Below are 24,637 nucleotides of genomic sequence, written 5' to 3'. Positions count from 1 at the left end.
ACAAAGATTAGTTGTTTTTTAATATTCAAATATATCTTCTCAATACGCTATTTGACCAAATTATGTATGTATTAATATACCAAGTTATAAATTATATCAAAAATTTTCACATAATAATTTTCGCGTTTGTCACGATGGAAAAACTTGATAATCATTTCCAGGATGAATTTTATTACTTCAGGAATGAAAATTCGTTGGAAAAATCGTTCATAGAAGAATCAGTGTAATTCTGACCGTAACATTAGTTCCGAATTCGAATCCTTAGACTGCGAATTATGTATCACAAAATTTCGGAGGAAATCGCCGTCATTCGGCAGTATCGAAAAGATAAAAGTTCTAAATATTCACTGGAACTGACAATGAGTAAACCAAATGTATATGAAATTCATAACAAAGTGAAAGTCGTTTTTGCAACATCCAAATAAATTTCAACAACCTTGAGTTATGAATTTTCCCCATGATTCAGCAGGTCTTTTACCATCCAACGTCGAATTCCTCGAAAATGATTCGACCACTCCAGAATTTCTATTAAATGACGATTAATCGTAGTTTGATGTCCTGTATGCAGGAAGAGCTTCTGACTACCTCAGACAAATCATGCTTGAAATACCTGAGGAAAAAAATGCGTGCTCTATCGCGATATCCTGCAAAGCACAAGAGTCTCGCTGCAGGTGATGAAATTTGCATTAAAAGTTTTTATCTCCGGTGTGATCAAGAATGAAAAAAAAAAATTTATTCAGCTCACATTCCTGTAGTGAGATTTCATTTATTTGCACTGAGAATTGGTAGAAAATTACAGCAAAATTAGTATCGTTACAATAAATAATATAAATATTGTTACGATGGAAAAGAATTTTGGTACGAGTATCTACCTAGTCTGGTTATAACAATCAGAACTACATTTATAGGTGATTCTAACATTAATCTTACAATACAGTAACTTGCAAATGTAAATTATCGGAAAAATTATGAAAAATTTTGTACACAATTTTTAGAATTCTTTTCTTCCTTACAGAATTTTGGTAACTATTCAAAAAATCTTGCAAATCTACGGAATGTTTAAGAAGCTAAAAAAAAAAAAAGTACAGAAAAAAAATTACCCCATTATGGGACAACTGTAAAAATGATCAGAATAAAGATTTTAACAAATGCTGTTTTTTAGATGGAATTGAATGATCGTAGAAAATTCGTGATATTAGATAAAAAAATTTGAAAAAATTCAGGAGTGCATTTATGATACGGGGAAAATCGTATAAAAAATTGTGACGAGAGTGAAAAATAGTGAGGGAAAATCATTGGTAGATTTGACACGGAATGCCCCACATATTCGATTACATAATATTTATAATTCGATATATATGATATTTTTTATTCACCCAGTACCTATTGCAGAGATCGTGAACATAATCATTATCGATGCGCGCAAGTATCAGTGAGATACGACGAGCGAGTCGAGTGAGAGTGAGAGCGGCGAAGTAGAGAGAGAGAGAAGGAGATGGGAGAGCGAGGGTGGGAGAGTCGACGCTCTTTTGTCAGCGGTGCGCGCGCAGCTGAGTTCAGTAGAACGTCAGCTTCGTAAGAGGCAACATCGGGCGATCCGATCCGCGCGTCAGAGTCTCGCGTCGTAAAATACGCGCACCTGTCTTTACTTAATTGCAAGCCACAATTACTCGAAGAATCGGGGGGCTGAGTTAGTTGAAAATAGGGCAGAAAAATTACACGAAACAAAACGACATGATGAGATAAATAAGACAGGAATGTTTTAATTACGATACGATAATCTTGGGGAATACATTTTACAGATAGATAGAAAAAAAAAGTATCTAGGATCTGTTCGAATAAGAATTGTCAACAATCGTGGGATAAACCGATCGTTGATGTAACTGTTGTTCAAACTTAATTTTTTGAATTACGTACCTAGAGGACAGTACATTTTGTATATGTAAATACGCGGGTGAAAGATTCAATGTAATTCGTCGTACAATTTATACTTTGAAAGAAATTCAATCAGTGAGTAAGAATCGGTAGAAGCAAGAGACAAAAAAGGGGGACCAAACATGGACCGCGATTCTATGCAGATTCTGAAGAAGATGGTCATCGATTTTCTCTGCCTTTTCGTCGGTGAGTTCCAAATTTGGTAATAAATTATCTACCTTTTTTGTTTTGTTGTTTTTTTTTTTTTTTCTCACCACCTAACAAATGTATGTGCGAATAATGTTAATTAACGCGGATGATCTGTAAAGTTAACCGATCGCGAAAGTCGGTCATAAGATAAACGAATTAGGTATAGTCGATGATTTTTTACTATATGATTGATTCGTTGATTGATTGATAAAATTGATTACGAATTAAAGAATTGAAGAAAAAAAAAACGGGATAAGGAGGAAGAGAGAAAGAGATTTAGACGCGAAAAGTGACCGTGATCAGCCAGCAGCTGTCAGCTTGACAGCTTACCGCGCTCTTCCGGTCATTTAGTTTTTATAGTACAGGCGTATATCTATAGCCTACTTCGCGAACTAGGCGACATACATATCCTAACAACACTGCAGAATCTAAGTAGTTAGCGTAGTGGTTTTTTCATTCATTCCGTGCGCATACCTATAAAACTGAAAGAAAGCTCATATCGAATTGAAGAGACACTTGACTCTCGTCCTTGTATAAACGATTAAATTTTTTTTTGCAATGCGCAGGCGCGAAAAAAAGAATGCTTTTTATAAATTCAAATACAGGGAAAACTAGGATTAATCAATACGAATTAATTTAATACGAATAAATACTTTAATTTTATTAGGTTTGAAAAAACTTTATTAATTTGAAGCTCAATTAGATTCAATTGATTATGAATTATATGAATTTGTGTAGTGAGTTATTTTATCAAACTGAAGAAGTGTTTTTATAGTGATTTGATGAAATGAAAGAAATTGTTGAGAAAAAAAAAAAACTAAACTAAATTATAGATATATGTATGATGACAAATTTAACGATACAATTTTATAAAATCGATAAAACTCTTATCGATTGGAAGAAATTATTTAACAGTCCGTCAAATTGATGTAACAATTTTCGTCGACAAAAATAAAGTTTCTGCGAATCAATTAAAATTCAATTTTTCCGTAAAATCGTGCAATGAAATCACGCCAAACGAATGTTTCTCCTTCTGATTATCAATTAACATCGTTACACGCAATTACAATAAGAAAAATTTGATGGGATTTAATTACGCGATATATTATTCATTGATTTTTGTATAGGCAGGATTGGGGCTTGATTAAAACTAACTTTCCATTTCGAACGGGTTAAGAAGCCAAACATTAATTTGAAAACGAATAATTACCGTATTCACAAAGCTCACGTGTCTGTAACTTACGTGTACGTTGAGTAAAATCGCAGGCCTAAGATTTAATCATTGATTGGTAAAACAAAATATCAATAAAAAAAAAAAAAAAAGGAAATAAGAAAAAACGAATAATAATAACTACAATAAATAAAACAAAATCGTGACTTTCTTCATTCGGGAATTCTGAGTTTTGATAAATTGCAGTAATGCAGGTGACTAAGGACGAGTTTATGCATCGATAAAACGACAAGGTTGATAAGAAACTCAACGTAGACGAGTGAAGAGATTATGATAAATATCGATTGTGACACCGATTGGTATGAATCATTTGATGGTTCAGCGAAGGGATATCCTACCTGCATAATCCTGGAATTGTCTCGTGCGCTTCTTAATGATCTTTGAGAAACTGAACTATACATAGTGCATGGTCAATTCGATGAAAGATTTTTATTTTTATTTATTTTTTGTTTTTTTAATTCAATTAAGTCGTATCGATAAATTTGTTTTCGTCAACCTGGTTTCGGTTTTTTTTTTTTTTTTTTTTTTTACAACTAGCCGCTCGACTATGCAGATCACGATCTTGAGTTCGATCAATTATCATTTAATATCTGTTGATCAATAATGACATTGTCAAATTTCGGCGTAGTTGTATCGAAAGAAAAAGCGATCGAAAAATCGATTTGTTATACTGAGTTTTTGATATTTTTTTCAAAATGACTTCTCACGGAGACTAATTTGTATAAGGATTGAGAGAAGACACGGTAAATAAAAGAGAATTGGATTTGCAATTGAAAGAAAAAATTTCTTAACGAACGAATACTAGGGTGGTCCAAAAAAAATCGACTTTTTTTTTTTCTTTTTACAACGTCACACGTTTGACAGTCGTAGGAAAAAGAAATAGAACGCCTGTTACGACTTGAGCCTTTGATGTATAAATATTTAGTGGTTTCTGAACGCCAGTTTTCATTTTCCATTTAATTAACACGCGAAATTAATTTTACTTATTTCTAACCGATGCATGTTTTTGTAGGGAATTTAATGCTCTACAAAAAAGGTCTCTTATAATTTTTTGATAAGTGAACTGTTTCAAAAGTTATTCAAGGTTAACGTTAAAATTATGTAAGAATTCGATTTTGTTCGATATTAACAGCCAGATTTATCACGAAATACTGACTTTTTTTCATTTTTTTTTTTTTGTCAAACATAACAACCGCTATAAAATCATGTCATTCGCTTAATATTCAAGTTAAGCAAATTTATTTTGTAACTGTTACAAGTAATAATATGTAATATATGTAATATAACTTTAAAGGCACCTTTTCTTGGAAAAAAAATGAATTTACTTTGGTTGAAAATTAATTGAATGACATGATTTTATAGCGACTGAAATGCTTTGTATAAAATAAAAAAATAAAAAATGAACCACAATATTTTACGATAAGTATATCATTTTCGCGCGAAATTTCGAAAAAGGTGAATTTCCACACGATTTCGACTCTAATCTTGAATAACTTTTGAAAGAGTTTAGTTATCGAAAAATTGTCAGACCTTTTTTGTAGAGCATTAAATTCCCTGCAAAAATATGTATCGCAAATTTGGGTACATTGCCTCGTTACTGAGCTACAAAATTCCAAAATAACTAAAATACTTTTTTCGCGTTAATTGAATTGGAAACTGAAAAATTGCGTCCAGTATCCACTGAATATTAATATCAAGGTCTTATTTCTTCATCCTACAACTATTAAACATCTGACATTGGAAAAAAATCGTCCATTTTTTTCAACCAGTCTATTATGTACATAATGATGCATGAAACTGAATGTTTCATCTTCTTCTTCTTCAAAAAAAAAAATAAATAAATAAAAACAATCAGTGCTAATCGTGACGTGTGATATTTTAATATTGAATTTCACATCTGCATGCGAAAATTTCCGTGACAAGTATACCTGATACATTACTTCACAGACACGTTTAGATTTAGCACAAGGTGTAAGATTTTCACGAGCGCAAAATATTTATAGCTAAGCATACGTTTTGTTATACGTTCAATGCAAATCGTGAGAGAGAGAGACAAGGATTCGGTCGATTTGGCAACTGAGAGGATGTAATACTGGATGACACACGTGAATAAACTTTACACGTCATGCCGTTTACGTAGCTCATTGTAAATATTTTCTTCTTTGCAATCTGAGCTCACGTTTGCCGGAGCTTAAACTGCTAATACTTGTACAGATTAAAATTCTATTTCAACACCCGATCGAGATACCTTGGAAAATTGAGACTCATTGTGTGTGTTTAATAATTACATACGCGTTAGGTTGATTCATTTCTCAACTTTGGAAAAAAAAAATAAGAAATTTCTTTCAAGTTGTTATTCGATAAATTTATGACAGTTACCGAAAAAGAAAAAAAAATAAATAAATTGTCGCAAGATCTGGAGGAGGTAGGAAATTATTTAGAGGTCGCTACCGGTTATTGTAATATTGTTTATTTATTTTTATGTGTACACCTTACGGACTTTATTATATCACCGTTCATAAAAATGAGTACTGAAAACGAAATATGGAAATCCAGGTTATGCGTAATACTTTTCTTTCGGTAACGAGAACAGTTGGCAAAAATTTCACCGAGACGATTTAATCTTTCGGTTAAAAGACGAGAACAGCCAACCGCGGAATTGTTTGACGCAGTTTGCCGTTGATTGGTGAACAATTAATCGGACCAACATACAGAAAAAAAAACGAATGCATATGTACAAGTCTGTAAGGTGTATACGTAGAAATAAATAAAATATATTACGATAAATGGCAGCGACCTCTAAATATTTTCCTACTTCCTCCAGTTTTCACGATATTTTTTTTTTCTTTTCTTTTCTTGTCTTTTGTTCGGTATTTGTCACAAATTTTTCTAACAGCATCTTAAAAAGTTGAAAAAAAAAAAAAAGTTAAAAAATGAATCATTCTAATATACATACACGTGCTCGCATCCTGTATAGAATCGATTAATTTCCTTGTTCGAAACTGATCGGTCAGGTTTTGTCTTCTCATTTCTGAATTGAAATTAATTTTATCATAATCAGCTAAATCGCAAGGATCAGACATTTGCACAATTGTAATAATGGTCATGTATTTAGCAAATAAATTCTTGTACATAGTAAGCCAGTTCATTCGCACTAAATACTGGTTTATTTTTTTATTCACTTTTTTTTCTTCTTTCCCTTTTACATACCCGACGACGCAATAATCGTATCTGGTTACGTACGGTTCTCTCCCCTTATTTCCACTTTATTTCCCATCTCTTCTCTTCCCGTTCCCTTTCCCTTCGCTCTCAGATTGTAATAAATGGGTGAATAGATTTTGCGGATACCACACACTTGCGTGATGTGATCGAAGGGAGAATTATGCCTCGTTTTATAATAATAACAATAACAACAACAACAACAACAACCAAATTAATAACAATAAAAACAATAATAATAACAATAACTGACGGACGATGGCCTAGTTGGGAATAAACTATACAAGCATGCAAAGCGGGACACACTAAGCAAGCTAGTCGTGCGTAAAACTCATTGTCTTGTCCTGATTTTGTAACAAAATAAAACAACAATAGCTCTCTAATTTGTTATTAATTCTCTTTATTTGTTCCATGAAAATAGATTTAATTTTATCATTAAGTTTTACTGTAAATTATCAGAAATTTGAAGAGAAATTGGCATTAATTCTGTGCGCGATAAGCTTTGTAATTTTTTTGCTTATCTTCAAATATCCTTTATTTGTCCTATGCAAATCGACGAGATCAGTGATAGTTTTTAAATTCAAGTTTCGCTAGAAAAATTCTGAAAACTTTGTTAAAGGAAATTGGGCTGAATTTAAAAATCGCGAAAATATTACAGTGCTTCTCGTTTTTCTGACAATGAGACACCGTTAGATGCAATGAACATTGCGATAACCAGAGAAAAAAGAAACGCTCTGTTATTTACTTACGACAAGTTTGAAACGTTTGTCTTGTTTCTATTATCACACTCGCCTCAGATATTTATTCTATAACCTAAATTAACTGTTTGTTTGTCGATGATACTAAACGTTTAATTAGCTAGGAAGAAGAAAATACGCGGGATTTTAAACAAATCAAAAAGTCTAGCCCGAATGGCCTGTCGAAATTTTTTTAAATATAAACTTTTTCCAGGATGCGTTTCAACTGCAATCGAACAAAATCATTTTTTTCATGCAGATTCACTGAACTATTACATGTCTGCATAATATCTTTATTGTAACTTGAGATCATTCAACTTTTTCAAATTTCATTTAATTCTGCCCGATCTCAGTTGTTTAACCAATCAACATTCGTCATTTTTGCGTAAAGATGTATCAGTTCATTGAATATGTTTTTGCAGGAGAAAAATTCATGCCTATCCAGAGTGAATTGGTTTTAGAGCTCTTTCATCGAATTAATTTAACATTTTTCATCAAACTAACAAAAACTCTAGTTTACGTATTTGCTTTTTACATACCGGGGACAATCTCTTGAGACTTGAAAATCAACCGCGCATGCGCGAGTTTTATCAGCTGTTCGTGCAGGCTGGCCAACCCGAGTTTCAGCTGTCAAACTATTTCTGCCGGCGACGTAGTTGATACGAATTTTCGAGGTTAGAATATCAAATAATTGAGGCGGTGACTCGGAAAGGTTTGGGAAGCATTTGTTATCGGGTCGGAAAGTTGATTCTTCAAAGAACGGTCGGAATTTAATGCTAATGCTCTTTGAAAATTCAAAGGTAGACATTTTGCGTACGTTGGCTCGCCTGCATCGCAGACAAGAATATCGCTGCGGGAAGATTTCGCCGACCAATGAGATTGAATTATTTGGCGCATGCGCGGTTGATTTTCAAGTTTCAAGAGATTGTCCCGGTATGTATCGCACGCTGTTACATCGTACAAAAATCTGGAAAGAAAAAGTCGAGGTACCGTCCCCGAATTCTTTGATACTTCTATGAAACATTTAATCTGAACAAATGTAATAAATTTGTGTACAAGCCTGATAAGCGAAGAGAAAAGAAGAGAAAAGAAAAGAAAATCACTTATTCCAAAGCAGATAAGATGCAAGCCGAGCGATAAGGTGGATACAGTCAATATTCAATTGGCTGTATTGAAATTTTCTGTTGTTAGATGAATCGTCTTTTGTTTTGTCTTTTGGTTTAGTCATAATTGAGATTAGGAAATAACGACCACTTTAACTATTATAATGATTGATTTCATTGTGTAACTCGGGCATATTCTCTACCGATGGCAGTAACAATTAGCGAGCCGCGTCATATCGGCGGCTGACTTACGAACGCGATCCGTGGTCACAGGGCAACAAAACTTGGAACTTGCGGGGAAGTACGAAGTGCGAAACGGGGGGTCGACGTACGCGGAAGGTGAAAAGAAGAAGAATAAAATTAGAAGAAAACGGAGAAAGATGTACAGCGAACAACATAATGCGAAGATTAACAAAGTAGATGCGTAAAAAATAAAACAAAGCGACGATTGTGCCACATTATACGTATATTCCATCGATATTGTACAATATTGTATCATTAAGAGGATGCCACAGTCCGTCTTTACCGACCGAGTGAAATATCACGTGTTTTCACTTGCGCAAAAAAAAAAAAAAGATATAAATTTCCTGGCGTTATTCTCGCACGAAACACCAAAAATTTTTCGAATGTTTCTTTTCTAACGAAAGCCGCTATCGGCACTAAATTTTTTGCGATTGTCAACATAAGTGATAAATTTCACTCGGTCGGTAAAGAGTTACCGTAACGTCCTCTTAATAAAACAGCTGGTAGAAGCAGCAGATAAGACGTGAATGGCAACAAAATCGCGTCATAATCTGAACGTAACGTGTAAACTAGAGCAAGATCCTCACCAGCAACTTCACTATTTCGGCTAGACAAGGCGGCGCTCTGTGCTTACTCGATGTTCCCCTCTTGTTTCTTGTTCGTATAATTCTTATTCTCCTTTGCTCCTCCCCTGTTATTGTAATAACGCTCCATCTTGGATCTTGGATCTGTACAAACCCCGTGCCAGACAAAGTTGGCTATTGTTGTACCTACTTGTAGTCATCGCCCTATTATGCAAGTATGGAGAAAGAATTTCATGCACGTGGCCTTTTCGTTGCACGGTGATAACGAACAAGCAATGTTGCATCGCGTTTCTATGAATAATAATAATAGTAATTATTATAATAACAATAATAATTTATCACGTCCATGGCAATGTTGGACAAATACTGTGAATAGCAAATGAAGTACAGAAATTCTTTAAACTAATTATAGTATTAAATTAAGCAAAGTAAGTGAGAAAAAAAAAAATTTTTAAACACCGGAATTATGAAAGATTCTGTCAATTTGTTCGACTTCGCTTTACTCGGTATATGGCTCATTTTATTCAGGAGACTATTTTCTAGCAATTTACTGTAATGAGTATTTTTTTTTTTTTTCCTTTTTTTCATCGTCTTTGCGTCGTTAAATATTCGATTTTACAACGTTTCAGTCTCGGTTTCAGTGATTGTTGAAAATTGCAGTATTCCGAACGAAATGAAACGTCGTGGAGTAAAATCAAACGAATCTACCATAGATTTTTTATTTTTTTTTTTTTTTTTTTTTTTATAAATTCGAAGCTATTTGTATTTGTTTCCGATTTTTATACCCAGTTTAAAAAAAAAATTACACGCGTATTGTTTCTGAATTTTTACCATTTTGTCACCCTCCTTGAAAATCCTGAATTCTAAAGAATAATTCCGTTTATAATCGGTGAAAATAACTCAAGTCCACTATCTTTTATTGACCTAAATTACGCCATAAGAGCGATTCCGATACATCGTTTTTAGATACCGAGCTATCTTCTGTTCATTTTTTAAAATCTGAACACTAATTACTATTAACTCTATGCACTAGACGCGATATATTCCGTCTTGAATAACGAGTTTCTTTTATTTTTTTACACTTTATTTAGACTTTGGTCCTACTTTATTCCCACTTAACGAAGAGTATAAGATATGCAGCTAATCCAAATCGGGTGCATAGTAGCAGCAGCAGAAGCTTGTAATTTGTTCAAAGATTACCGTTATAAATAAGGAAAAGCCTCCTTCCTGTGGGGACATTTATCGGGTCTGTCGAAAGTTTCCGGTTACAATTCTTTTACGCATTGTAACCTGCACGCGAGACGCTCTTTTTCTAAATCGTATTCTCGATTCGTATAACAAATAAGCCGCTGCTCTTAAAAATGCGTTTACACGATCCGTAGCGTAGTCGAGTCGAGAACCGGATGTTGAAATGCTGCAGGTGAATACAAAGGAGAAAAAACGACGCGTTGAATGGGAAATTTAAACACTACTACAAAACGTGTTACTGTTGTTCCGGAATTTACACGGACGCTAATTAAATCGTTCGATAATTAATTTCTCCGAGTCTTAAACATGTTTATATCGACAGTGAATTACTAAAGTTCCCTTTTTTCTTTTCTAAATTCATTGGTCGAGCGTTAAGTATTAAAGTGAAATATAAATAACCCGAGAAATCAAATGGTTCATTAAATACCGTACGTATTAAAAAATTTGGTAATTTCTGTGCACAAAATTGTCGATCGTTTCATTTCTTTTTTAATTTTTTGTAAAAATGTGATGTACAAAATTTATTTAAATCCTGGATACAAAATTTCGGGAACAACGAAAGAGAATTGTTTACAAAATTCACTCGATTTGTGTATTTCAAAAATTTAATCGTATTCGAATAAATAATTTTCCTCCATCATTCGCGCGCGAGTTTTTCAGATATATTTACCTGACTTTTCCCTCGTTATGAAATTCGAAAAATATTTCTCCGCATAGACGGTCCGAAGGAGCTATTAAAAACGCCGTCTAGACCGTAAGAGCTTTGAAAAAATGGGATATTTTGGATCGGCCGAACTGTGAATTCGTTTCAAGAAAGTGGAAGACGACGTTGCAGATTGCTAACCATACCATAATTTTTTTCCCAGTTTATATTACAGTCTCTTTCGTGTTTACCCGTGCTAGAGAACCGCTAGCTATTAATGCTGAGTGCCCCGTAAAAGTGTCAAACCGTTACCACGATTCCGTCTCGACTCGACTCTCTCTCACTCTCGCCACAGTATTAGGGCTCTGGTATTACACAACTAGTCTCAAGTGTCTAATTATATGGGGAATTCCGTGCGAACCCTACAAACGATTGACCCTCACCATTTTTGATTATCTTCAAAAAAATAAAATATTTTCTTCTATTACAACAAATTCTGAAACAGTACTCTGATTTTTTATTCAACTGGTTAATTATTTACAAATACTGAGAGTAATTTTGATAAGGACATTGTTTTTTTTTTTCAAACATTTCAAGGCCGGACTCATGATGGGCCGTTTTTTTTTTTTTGACATCTCTTTTTTTTTTTTTTTTTTATAACGCAATTTTATGGATCAACCGGAGCATTGTTTAAACGGTCTGAAAATTCCGAGAAAATTTCTAAAACCTTTTATTTTTCACCTAGTTATTTCTAGACAGGTTTCATTTTGAAGTTGATGAATAAATTCGAATGTGCCGAAACAAAAAAAAAAAGACATCAATGGCTCAATTATTATTATCTTATCTGGAAGCAGAATTGTAACAACGGTACGAAACCTAACAATATCACCGTTCTTCACCCGTCTTCACACGGTGTATTCTATGCGGGTGGGCGGCACGCCGTTTGATCTTATAACATCGCGTTAAACAGTCGTGTATACATGTATACATTGTATGTGTATACATATATATATATATATATATATATTCATCACACTTCAAATAAACGTACATACGTATGCAGATCATCGAGTTGATTGAAGTTTTTTTTTTTTAATCCGTGCAGAAATTCAGGTGAAAATATCAGTGTGAAACGGTAAATTACATATTTAAACTAAAAGAAGAATAGAAAAACTGATACTTTAATGTTTAGAAGTTCTTAATCATATTGTATCACAGTAACGTTGTTATGATAATTTCCATATCTCACTGTTGTACTTTCAATGTTTCGTTAATTCAACTTCACCAAATCCAACGTATTCGTAACTCTAGGGTTAAATGACTCACTGAATTGATGCCTCAGCAGCGTGTTTGTGAATTAACTGAATTATTGAAGATTAACTGAAATAATGAGAATTAAGTGAGAAATAACTGAATTGTGAAAGATTAAATCGAGTTGATTTGAATTAGTTTCAACTCGTGCCAGAATTGTCTTTTTACAGAGACAACAAAAATCAAATTGAAATAAAAAAGAAAAAAAAACAAAACAAATTAATTTCAATTAGCAGGAAACACAAAAGAACGAATTGAAATTTTTTGATACTCGCTTGAACTTGAATGAAATTGACGAATTAAATTGAGTTAAAAAAATTTGTGTGAGTTAGAAAAAATCAGGTTCTATTGCACGAATGAATTTAAATTAAATCGACTAAAAAAATTATCGCGTCATTCAAATCTCGAAGTTATTTCTCCCATTCTTATTTATCCCTAATCTGTGGGAATTGCCTTGAAAGAGAGTTTTTACCGTGATGATCGTTCAATTTCGCCGTGATAATAATCTGGGATATTTAGACTTGCCCACTTGAAAATTTCAGGCCTAAAACCCCGACTGGCTGTTTATACATATACATATAAGTTGAAGTGTGGCTCTCGGCTTGTTGACTTATACGTTATAAGGGTGCGTATGGAACCCTCGCCCCTCGAGAATGGGCCATATATTCGTTTCTCTAGTTTCGAAAGCCGGTATTTTATGACGTTCTATACACAGAGGTTACGGACCCTGCAGCACAGTTAGATAAGGGACAAATATTGGTCGTGCGGAGTACCAATTATACCTGAGTTATATACTCGAAGCTATTCTTCCACGATCGATCAGGCCTCTGCCGCACACCGTTCGCTCTTAAAAGCAGCTTGAAATTTATACCCATCGACGATCTGATCGATATGGGTTTTCGGCTACTTATCTAACAACGAGTGTCCCGTAAGTTAACCGACGTTATCGAAAGAACGTACTCGGTATTGAAACGGTGTAATAATCGGTATAAATAACGTTAGGGTTAATTAGTTCTCGATTGATCCAATCTCTATAATCGGCTAAATCTATTTTCTATTATTTAATATATATATATATATATATATTGGTCTTCTGTAGCTCTCGTCGAGTTGAATTAAAATTTGTTCGACGACTTTAGATATTATACTGAGAAAAAGTCGAATGATGGAATAAGGTTTAGGCTGTTTATCACCCCCGCCGCAAGAAAATCTCAATTATATTGATTATATACAGACGATATTAGTTAGACGATGTCAGTTAGACGATGTCAGTTAGACGATGCTAGTTAGACGATGTCAGTTAGACGATGTCAGTTAGACGATGCTAGTTAGACGATGTCAGTTAGACGATGTCAGTTAGACGATGCTAGTTAGACGACGTTAGTTAAACGATATCAAATATCGGTTTAATGAATAATTCTCTTTCGTACCTTGTTCTTTTGAAGGGATATTTCTCGATTACAGCTATAATATTCTCGTATCTGCTCTCTTCCTAACTTCGTGAAAATCGCAGTACACGGCGAGGATCTCAAGTTACGCCTCGAGGTGTGATAATTTGGAAAGAAAAAAAAAAGGGGGGGGGGGGGGGGGGGGAACAATATTCTTCCTATACGCGTGGACGGGAGATATGTAAGCAATGATGCAGAAACGTGGGCATGACGTCACTAGCAGTCGCATGGCTACAGTACAGTTATGTGTTCCTATAAAATAATAAATTCAATCACAAATGACGTAACAGGCCTGACGTGGCGGATTTGTGGCGTTCGATTCTGACGCCTGCCGGCTGACTTAGATATCCCTGACCTCTCAGCAGCTGCTCTTTAAAATCTCATCTGTGCCCAGAGTGTTTGCATTATACATTATATATATTTATATATATATATATATATATATATATATATATATATATATATATATATATATATATATATATATATATATATATATATGTATACACAGCTATAATATATACAGCTATATATATATATATATATATACATATATACATATAATATACGTGTGCGTGTTTAATTAAATACGCGGATACCGGAGTCACGCTGTCTGAAGTCACGGAGCTCTCCTCCATCTCTCTCTCTCTCTCTCTCTCTCTCTTTTAGTCTCGCTGCAGCAAATTTTAGCACCTACGCTATGTGTACATATATACTCGTATATATATATATATAATAGTAGTCTGAGCAGCGAGTCCGTATTTGAAACATGACTAATAGACTCAACGAGACAAAATAAGTTTCGTAACAAAGAGTAAAAAAAAAAAAAAAAACAAGAGAAGGTTATTATCATCTTTGATACGGGGAAAATCGCACGTGAATTTCTTAGAATTCGTATCGATGATTTTTCTCGTTATTCTTGCTTTGATTCTGAGAACGGTTTTTTCTTCGTTCCTTTTTTTTTCCCTTCATCTTCCTTACTTTTCTGTCGCGGTTATTTATATTCTAAACAAACTGAGAGACGAATTATTGATTATCAAATATTATACACACACTGATGCTGTCAACACCGTCTGCGCTGTTGCGGATTATACATTAAAGAAACAATAACAAATAGGTTTTCTATCTTGGGGTCAAACGTTTATGGATTTAGGATTATACGTCAGGCTTTAGTGTTATCGCAGCAGAAATATGTCGAACCTATAATTAGTCGAGGCTAGAGCTAGACGATATAACGTCGAAATCTCGGAATACCTGGATCCCCAAAAGTAATTGAATGAAACTAGTTGGAATCACTTTGCAATACAATTACAAGTAAATTTTACCATCTGAGAACACCTGCTTTTTTCAAAATCGAAAACATTTGACGAATAAAAATGAACAATGAATAAAAATCAGGTTTTCTCAAGTGGTAAACTTTGATTCTAACTCGATTTCGAAGGGATTTCAAAAAATTTCATCGAAATCCATGCATGATCCGCGGTAGTCTGAGGTGAATATCCAGGGCGGCTGTATTAATTAAATAAAAAATTACGAAATTATCGTTACATTTAAAACGTGCTTTAGAATTTAATTTGATAAATTTTATCGCGAACGAAACAAAAAAAAAAATAAGATTATAAACAGTACCTATTAAATATTTTACACAGATTACATTATTGTTATACGCTATTTATAATACCAAAATCGTATCTATCGTCGAATTACGCGTCATAAAAATCAGGGAACTTTTTTTTTTCTTTTTGATATACGGTTCCCACTGTGGACACTCTATTGCTCGGGTGTTATTTTACAAGGAATACTGCGTAAAAAAATGTCGAAAAAATTATTGAATACGGAAAAATATATCTATTTCATATTCCAATAGGTTTTGGATCGAAATCTTTCGGTGATTCTTTGAAACAAAATTTTAAATTTAAACAGTTATGGAAGATGGAAATTTCCGCTTAGCCCTAAAGTGTAGACAGTGAGGACGTAGGGTTAAAATTTACTCAAATATTTTAACAAACTGTTGTACTACCATGTTATTCTTGAGACATGTATTCACTTCTTCGGACTATATATATATAAAGCATGGCGTGTACTGGACCAATGCAAATATACGATTTCGACCGACCAACTACGTGTTAAAATAAAAACGAAAATTTCGTTAGAGCTAGTAATATGGTTAATAAATCATCGAGCTATCCGAAGCGTAGTAAAAATATTTAAGAAGTAAAAAAAAAAAAAAAAAAAAAAGCTGTAGGGGGGCAGGTAAACGGCTCTTTGCACCGTGGTGCATGTATATATTATGCCTGTTTACAATGTAAAAAAAATTATATTACAAGATTGAAGAGCTGGTTTTTTTTTGATTCCAGTTAAAACAGATGTGAATTAAAAATATTTGGGATATAGCTGCATTTTCGTCGTTTATGGGAGTTTTCGACCTGCAGGAACTGAAATCTGAAATCATTTTTGAGATGCATAGCCGGCGTTTTGAGAAAACAGAAAAATTTTACGTTTTTTTTTTTTTTTTTTACGATAGATCAAAAATGACTTGAACATCGCGTAGAGCGGAAAATTCTTCGTCGAATCATGTCCTCATATGTGAGAAACGGAATCTGATTAACAAATTAAAACAAAAAATTATTTTACAACAATTCCCCAAATGGCGTCGGTAAGTATAATTTCTTTTTTCTTAATTTGTTAATCCGACTTCGTTCCCGACTTCATTTCCGAGTTCCTGAGGGTCAAAAACTCCTATACACAAAAACGCGGCCATATCCCGAACGTTTTTAATTCATATCTGTTTTGAATGAACTATTTTTCACGCGAGAATGAGAGCATCAATGTGTGAGAGTGTGTGCGCGATAATACAACGCTGTACGTGCAAAGAGAAAGAAGTCTGTAAGAGGAGAAGAGAAAATTGAGTATAAGCTAAATAAAAGAAACCTCAATTCCAGCTAGTTGGACGCCTCCAACCCTTCTCTGATTATCATCGACTCCCACCACCGCGACTGACTCTTATAATGCTCATAAATCCTGTAGAACGCGAGATGTTTATTTAATTTTCTAACCACTCAACGGCTGCGGTACTTAACAGGCTGCACTGCACGCCGCACGCGACCTGGTAATGCATTGCCTGTAACGAAAGTGGCGTAACCAGAACGTGTACACGTATAATAATAAACGTTCAATGACGATGAACGGCCATTCTGATTACCGTGATCGAATGGTGACTTCTTTCCTTCGTCTATCGATGACTAATTTCAACTGTTGATATCTAGATTTGTTTGTATCGTCGAGTTACGAGCTTCCAGATCTGGTCAGCAACGGTTCAAACTCCTCTTTCACCAAAGTCCTGAGACCATTGAACGTCTTCGGTGCAGGTTGACCTCAAATAGATGGGGATCCTATGTGGGTATTTTCACAAGGGCGCGCCTTGGCACCAATCGACTTCTTTGTGCGTCTAAACACTTTTGAATGAACGAGTTAAGCTCTTGTGAATTGAAGCACTCTCAAGAAGGACTCGGTAACCAATCTTGACACTCCACAATTTTTAGACTGCAGTTAATCTCTTCGGGAACTGTTGAAAAATGCATTTCAATTTTCGAAACGTTTTTCATCGCCGGGATGTGCGTACGTGAGAAAACGACGACGATCACAATTATCAAGATCGAGGGTTCTGTTGATTGCTACTTCCAGCAGTTTAGACTTGTACGCTTTTGAAATGCATCATCACCTAGCGTTCGAATGATCTGTGACAGGCGGCGTGGTAGTGAAATTCGCAGACTAAGTTATGAAAATTTCTCCAACATATTCACCAGCATTATCTGGTATACAATGGAATCGTTCTCGAGACAAACATGTTTACTGACGTCAATTGAGAAACTCTGGTTTTACCCCACTTTTTCCTGGTTTGTACCCAGTTGCTTCTTCTTGATATTCAGGTTTTCCCCTGATTCTGTGAAAACCTTTACACTTTGACAATCCAATTTCTGGTAACCAATGACCAAATATTATACAGATCATATCCTTTTTGTCAGAATAGAAATTATGAAGCAGCTCAATATCACCGCTTTTACTTCACCAGCATCTCTAAAATGTCGTAACGAATCCATGTTCGGAACAAAATTCGTTCAACAGTAAACATTTTATAACGCCGTTAACCTGCGGACTCCAGGCGAGAAAATGAATTCACAGCTAATCGCGTTACATGCACAGCGTTGATCTTCACGGTCTTCCCGGCGATTAACAAACCCCAGATAGTGTATATAAATTGAATTAACTCCTTCTCCAATTAGCTATGCACAGTTGGTTAATAACGCGGATGTGATGCCTCCTCACCGCGCTTGAAACAGTGAAGACGTATTTCCGTGATATCAATTCACCACTCATTTCTCATCGTTTTTTTTTCTACGCTCAACTCGTCTGCCACATACATACCTGCATGCTTTTCGACTCATTTCACGGCCTGTTCACGCCTGTTCAAGCCACGTTCTCTTTACCGATTTAAAACAGTGCTCCTGTACTCCGATAGCCGGTGAATACGTAAGATACCTATACATGGGCACAAAGTGGGCGGTTAAAAGTGCGGTGCGTGAGGACAATCCGTATTTGAATACCGTATTCCACGCGGTTGTAAGCAATCCACGCTCGCACGATGAGAAAGAGTAAAATTTCCGTCATCAGCATACTAACCTGATCCCTAATGTCATAGATCATTCCGTCTAGCTTCTATTCCTTTTCCACTACATCGTGATGGGATGGAGATTGAGTAAATTAACATTCGTCGGAACAACGAAACGACGATATTCCTGAGGTATTAGGAAGATGGTTTCGTCTTGTGGACAGAGATTGGATCTTACGGAAGAGTGACGTCGTGATAACAATGGTTTCTTCTCCTTCTCTTTTTCTCTATCTCTCTTCTCTCCTTCTCTTCTTTGTTCTTTCTATTCGTTGAAATAGTGCTTTTTTTCCTCGTCTTCAAGTGCCCGAAGCCCATGTAAAAACTGCTGCACGACTAATGGACGATGTCCGACTTGTTCCGCGGGATCTGTACTTCGACGACATGGTTCAGGGTATTTTAGAGACAAAAAAAAAAGGCGATGAGGACTTGACCGGCAGAAACTTGTATTAGTAGAAGTATAACGGTTTATAATTCCATTGAGGTACCGCGGAAGCAGCGCTAAGTTAGCAGAGCCCAATTCCTGTACGTCTTATTCCACGCGTCTTATTCATATTCAAAATACTCAAGTTCTCACAGCCACTTGTCAGGCAGGGCCGGTATCGTAACCCTTCAAACTTCTTCTCTCTGTTCTCTACTTCCGAGTATCGTGTGTCGTTGTTGGATTAGCATAAGAATGATAATCTAAAAGCTTCTGTATGTTAATTTAAAACTGCGTGTCAGGCGTAAGCCGGCTCTGAGAGCCAGAGGGAACAAGGCGATACGTAATTTCTTGTTGTAAGATCGAAGAATTGGGTTTGTCGGCTTGGCATTATACCATTCTGTACAGCTTTTCATTCAGCTTCTCCAAATGGCGCCTCCGGGTGACACGCGATGTGCGTTTACCCGATTCTCACCTTTTCTTTCAATTTACCACTCTCTTTTATAGTATCATCACCATGCGATTCCATAGCTACTCGAGACACAAGATCGTGGCGATATTACAGTTTCTCTTTGTATGAGACCAGAAGGTGAATTCGTCTCTTCTCTAACGACGACTATCAAGTGGCTTGAAGAATTGTTCCTCTTCTTTCATACGAATTCCTTTTCAAGACATCGAAACTCTGACAGTATAACAGAAGTGAAAAGCTACGCACCGACAGTGAACAGTCCATGTTGTGTCGGCGGTTATCGTTAATCGTTCGTATCAAATGATTTTCCCCATCCGAACCGAGTCACTCGGAGTATCTAAATCGCGGTGCACCATGCACCAAGACGATAATGAAGTGAAATACCATTTGGTCTACACAGAGACCGATATGTTTATTATTTATACATACGTTTTTCATCTACCTCGTACATTCCTTCTTGTGGATATAATTCGATCGATTGTAGCTACGATACTTCAATTGCAGCGTATTATTGCATGCCGTGGACACTGAACGATCTGTGCAGCGTTTAACGTCCGTATAAATAGCTACAAGTTTATCGTAACTAACGATCGTTCTTACTTACGGTTTGAAAAGATTTTCGGGCTGCCACAGCCGTGACGATGCAGACGCAAAAAAAGGCCCCGAGAGAAAAAGATGGTCGTATTATATAGCGCGCAGGAAACGTTACAGCGTTAGAAGAACTTGCTGGATGTTGCAGATCATGGGTGAAAAAAATTTACGGTCATATTATACGTGCACCGCGGTATTTAAGAGTGAAAAATGACAAAAGAAGGAGTAAAAACTTCAGGAGAAAAAAGAATTGTAAGAAGAAGAGAATTCCACGGATCCGCAACTTCCGGCGCGAAACACGATTTAGGCAGACCATTTCGAACGAACGTACTGGCTATATTTAAATTAGCCCGGTATGCAGTGGTTTAAACGGGACGGTGAAAGTTGTAAGCCCGAAAGAATCCACTCAAAGCCTTGCGGATCTCGACTGCCTCGGAGCACTTTATCAGACGCATCTTCGATTTGTTCATCGGATATGAAAAATTGGCGATAAGTAAGATTCTTGAAAGGTTTGGGAAAGGGTTTACAAGAGTGACACGCATACACAATTTCCTGCTTCTACGATGCGGACTTACATTGTCGGAGGATGTATTGTGGGGAGTATAAAGACACCCTGTATGCCGCAGCTGAACGATAGGCCACAGTTGTATGTGGCGGGAACCATGGCCGCGATAAAGTGTAATGAAGTACATTGACAAGAACTGCAGCTTACCCAAGTTTTTTTGTACACAAAACTTTGGTCTTATTTTTCACTAGATACGCATACGTGCACGGATAGGTCATAGATCCCGATTCCATTTTCTCCTTCCTACTTTTTCCACGTTACACTTTTCTGTCGAGTAAGATGACGTCTATGATATATGTATACCACTACACCTATACAGCTTCTTTGAGAACCTTTTACGTATCGGCAAAAAGTGAAGAGTTCACTGCGGCAACGGAGAGAATGTCAAATCTTTGGATTTGGTAACATTTACGGGATTTGAAAAATGATGTCAGGTTTTGAAACACTGGATAACTTGTTATACTGTAATGAAAAATACGTATAAACATATGGGATAGGCATCTCCGGAAACTTCCGTGAATTGTACGGTTTTTTTTTTCTTCATTGAGTCCATGATTGAACTATTTATGTAACGTCAAACCGGAAACGAGAGCAAATGTGGTGGGTAAGAGGAAAACCGAGAGGCACATTGAATAATTTGCTGACGCGTGTGTAGTCAGTTGTGTAGTTTCATCTCTTTATGGTTTAGCTAAGCCGCTGCCACGGAGATTATTACGCTAGTTACTGGAACCCGATCAAAAATAACTTTTGTCGTAGAGAAACGGTTTCCTGCAGTTCATTTCCGATGGGGCCAAGCGCCGAACGCTGGCTACCCAAACACCGTAAAGTCCTGACTGTCGTATTTAGACTGACGTGTTTAACAGTGTAGCAACTGAGAATTTAAACTGCTCTGCAATCGTTCTCATGTATCCAGAGTCATTAATGAACATGAAACAATTGCAGGGAGCTTATTACCGGATCAAGAGGATTAATCTGGATCATTTAACTAATTAGCACGATGGAAGACACGCTTGGATCGTTAAATATAAGGGACATATTTTTTCTACTTTCAGTGGCAATGTGCGTCCTGATGTTTTATCTTTATGGCAAACCGTTCGAGCGGGGATTCTTCTGCAGCGACGAGTCGTTAAAGTATCCCTTCGGCGAGTCTACTGTCACCAGTACGATGCTCTACTTAGTCGGACTCTTCCTTCCGATATGTGTGGTAAGTCATTTTGCATTTCTCCATTTTGACGATAATCATTTTCTCATGATGTAACGAGAAGAAAAAAGAGGAAGTTACCGCTGATAATGCTCCACGTCTTTGTGGCGACTCAAAGAACCTCACCGACCACATCAGACTACATCATTCTAAAGCGTTCGAAAGAGAAAACCAAGTAAGGTGATTAATCGACACGAACATTAAAGAGCATCCGACAAGCTCAAACACGGAGACTTTTTTCGTGTACACGAGGAAGTAAAAGCCCAAGTGAAGAGGCAGAAAAAAGCCCAGGGATCGATAAGATTGTCCGTGACCGTGTCCGTGGAGACAGACTGTCTACGAGCAATCATTCATCCTCTGGGTGCTATTTTTGTACCTCGAAGACGCGAGAGGAGATGGGAAGAGAAGACTGCACAGGCGCGGCATCTGCATTCGTCACTGTTTCTTTCTTTTTCAAGATACAGCTGATGTTGGCCGTAACCTCCCGACGTGTGAAACGGTTACAACCTCTCAAGGGTTTCACACTTTTCATCCACATCATGATTTTCCTGCTCGTGTCACAATGACGGTTTATAATGGCTGAGAATTACGACTTGTTTCGGTACCACAACCGGACGTCCTGAACTAGTCTGAAGACACTGCGACGCACAAGTGTAGCAGAAAGTTACCCGATGTCTCGGTTACAATCTCGGAATTTCACCCCCTGTATCAGATGACCGTACGGTGGAACCGCGCCGTCAGCATGGACCGTTATTTTAAGGATACCAGGAAATCCACATCAGATCTTGATCGGTCTGATCTCTCTTCCCCGCTTTGTATTCCAGCTGAAGAAAGTTTGAAAATTTTTCACAATAATTTGCTGATACTCCTTATGACATAAACTCTCCATCCTGAACGGAATGCAAATTTATGTTAACGATATTTAAATACAAATCGCATGAGTCAACGCTGACTTTCCACCGGTTAACCTTGCAAGCGGTATCCGTGTAATTAGAAACCACATAGCGAGCATTCGGTGATTCCAATTGAGATAGGGCAAATTTCATGAGTGAAACACGAATGATGAAACAAATATTTGAATATGATAACAAGAAGGACGAAGCTTCTTATCAAGATTTAAGTGGTAGAAAATTGGAGAAAAAAATACTGCTGCACAACAATACCCGATGAATCATGTTGAGGAAACAAATATGAATATCAAACGATGAAGTTTGGACTTCCAAGGTCTTTGTTGAAATTGAACTATTTTTGCTTTCCAGAAACCATGTCACCTAATTATCATCCTGAATTGCTTTCGCCGAGAGAACTTTGTAGCCTGACTAATAGAATGGAATATCTAGTGAAAGAAAGGCTGTCGCTAGTCCATCTATACGTTAATTAAAAGAGATAGAGAGAGAGAGAGAGAGAGAGAGAGAGAGAGAGAGAGAGGAAATTGGTAGGTATGTCTGAGGTGATACAGTGCCACAAGTTTGGTTTCGGATGCTTACTAGACGGAAGACGGGGTGTTACGAGTTATGAATAGATACCTTGGCAAATGGTGTAGCACATATATTCCAGTGTATCTGTCATTTCTCATACGATATTTCTTTTTCCATCTTCCGCTCTCTCTGCTCCCTTCAATTTACTGGATTTATGTACCCTCATCGTTGCATGTATCTCGGGCATAGGATAGGTGCCTGTTTGTATCTGCCCGGCTTCATTCACACTCGCGTCTATAACTTCATCATCGGTATTACTATGTATGAACTTTTGGAGCGTGGGTAATCAGAGATCAAGACTAAGGCTACTCTTAAATTTTCCGTTGATTAAAGGAGAGGGAGGAAGAGAAAGGGCGCAAAGGGAAGAAACAAGCCGCATGTTCTGGGAACTTGAACTTTAAGAGGCACCTTCAGTTGAGGCATCGATATCGGTATAATACATGTACTACGTACGAGCATGAACATGTATGCATCTTTACAGTTGGTTGAGAGCGTGCATTCACGCGTGTGCATCATGGCTTAAAAGATACCGCCCACAAACCGGCTTTCTTATGTATATAAATAAGTATAAAAAAGCAGAGAGAATATCTAGTCGGTTTCTTTGTTTCTTTTTTTTTTTCATATCTGTCCTTTTTTTCCTGTGTGAATCGAAAGATAGAGAGACGAGATCTTCGTTGTATACGTCGGCGTGTCGTGCTTTGGTACACAACGTGTGCCGCACTGCTCAAGTCTCACTATGATGTGCATCGGATTTAATTGAACTTCTTGGACTTGATTGACCGGTTGGATTTGCAAATTTGATGGAAATTCAATTTCCCCCAAATCGCTGCAGATGGGGAAAAAATCTGTACCGGTGAAAATCCTTCCAAATTTTACATTCCAAAGCGTCGTCTGGCTGTGAACACCTACAGGTAACGCAGGTGTGCACCTCGTAATTGAAAATGAACGTGAAAAAACGATGCCACCTGGTCACTAATAGTTGACCGAAGTAATTATATACATGCCATTCTAAAAGGACGGTAGGAGATCTATGCCCACATATAAAGCGGTCCATTTATCCTACGTTTTCTTGGCGTGATTTATGTGTGTGATTGGGTGCGGCCCCATTATACAGGTCATTTTCTCTCTCTTTCCATCGTTTTTTCTTTATTGCCTCGGCTACCTGGATCAGCATCTCGTGGCTCATAATAGGGAGTTTCCTTATTCTCATAAATACACGGGAAACCCGGGAGAAGAAGGACAGGATTGAAGGAGAGCTTGAGTCTCTTAAGAGAGTGTTGCCCGTTCACGTGCACCTGTCCTTTTAGTCACGGGAGTTTACCATGGTTCGAAAATCCCATCCAACCGTCTAGTCT

The 24,637-nt window shown here is 36.5% G+C and overlaps 2 protein-coding genes across 9 annotated transcripts in view; one reads left to right on the top strand and one right to left on the bottom strand.

Annotated features, from left to right (window-relative positions):
• Positions 1-24,637, bottom strand: part of LOC124305422 (E3 ubiquitin-protein ligase COP1-like) — a 61,444-nt gene that overhangs the window by 24,058 nt on the left and 12,749 nt on the right. Inside the window, exon 2 of one of the 5 annotated variants that reach the window (XM_046764843.1) lies at positions 9,245-9,445. The exons of 3 other annotated variants lie outside the window; for them this stretch is intronic. The gene's annotated coding sequence lies outside the window, so the exon portion shown is untranslated. The remainder of the gene's footprint in view (positions 1-9,244; positions 9,446-24,637) is intronic. One more of the 5 variants, XM_046764844.1, reaches the window with a different exon arrangement.
• LOC124305429 (putative phosphatidate phosphatase) overlaps positions 1,559-24,637 on the top strand; it is a 41,008-nt gene continuing 17,929 nt past the window's right edge. For all 4 annotated transcript variants that reach the window (XM_046764865.1, XM_046764866.1, XM_046764868.1 and 1 more), the window contains exons 1-2: positions 1,559-2,121; positions 21,656-21,807. In XM_046764865.1, coding sequence (XP_046620821.1) covers positions 2,058-2,121; positions 21,656-21,807 — 216 coding nt within the window. In that variant the 5' untranslated portion in view covers positions 1,559-2,057. The remainder of the gene's footprint in view (positions 2,122-21,655; positions 21,808-24,637) is intronic.

Source organism: Neodiprion virginianus, chromosome 5, assembly GCF_021901495.1.
Source record: "Neodiprion virginianus isolate iyNeoVirg1 chromosome 5, iyNeoVirg1.1, whole genome shotgun sequence".
Classification (NCBI taxonomy): domain Eukaryota; kingdom Metazoa; phylum Arthropoda; class Insecta; order Hymenoptera; family Diprionidae; genus Neodiprion; species Neodiprion virginianus.
This window is presented reverse-complemented; position numbering and strand designations above follow the sequence as displayed.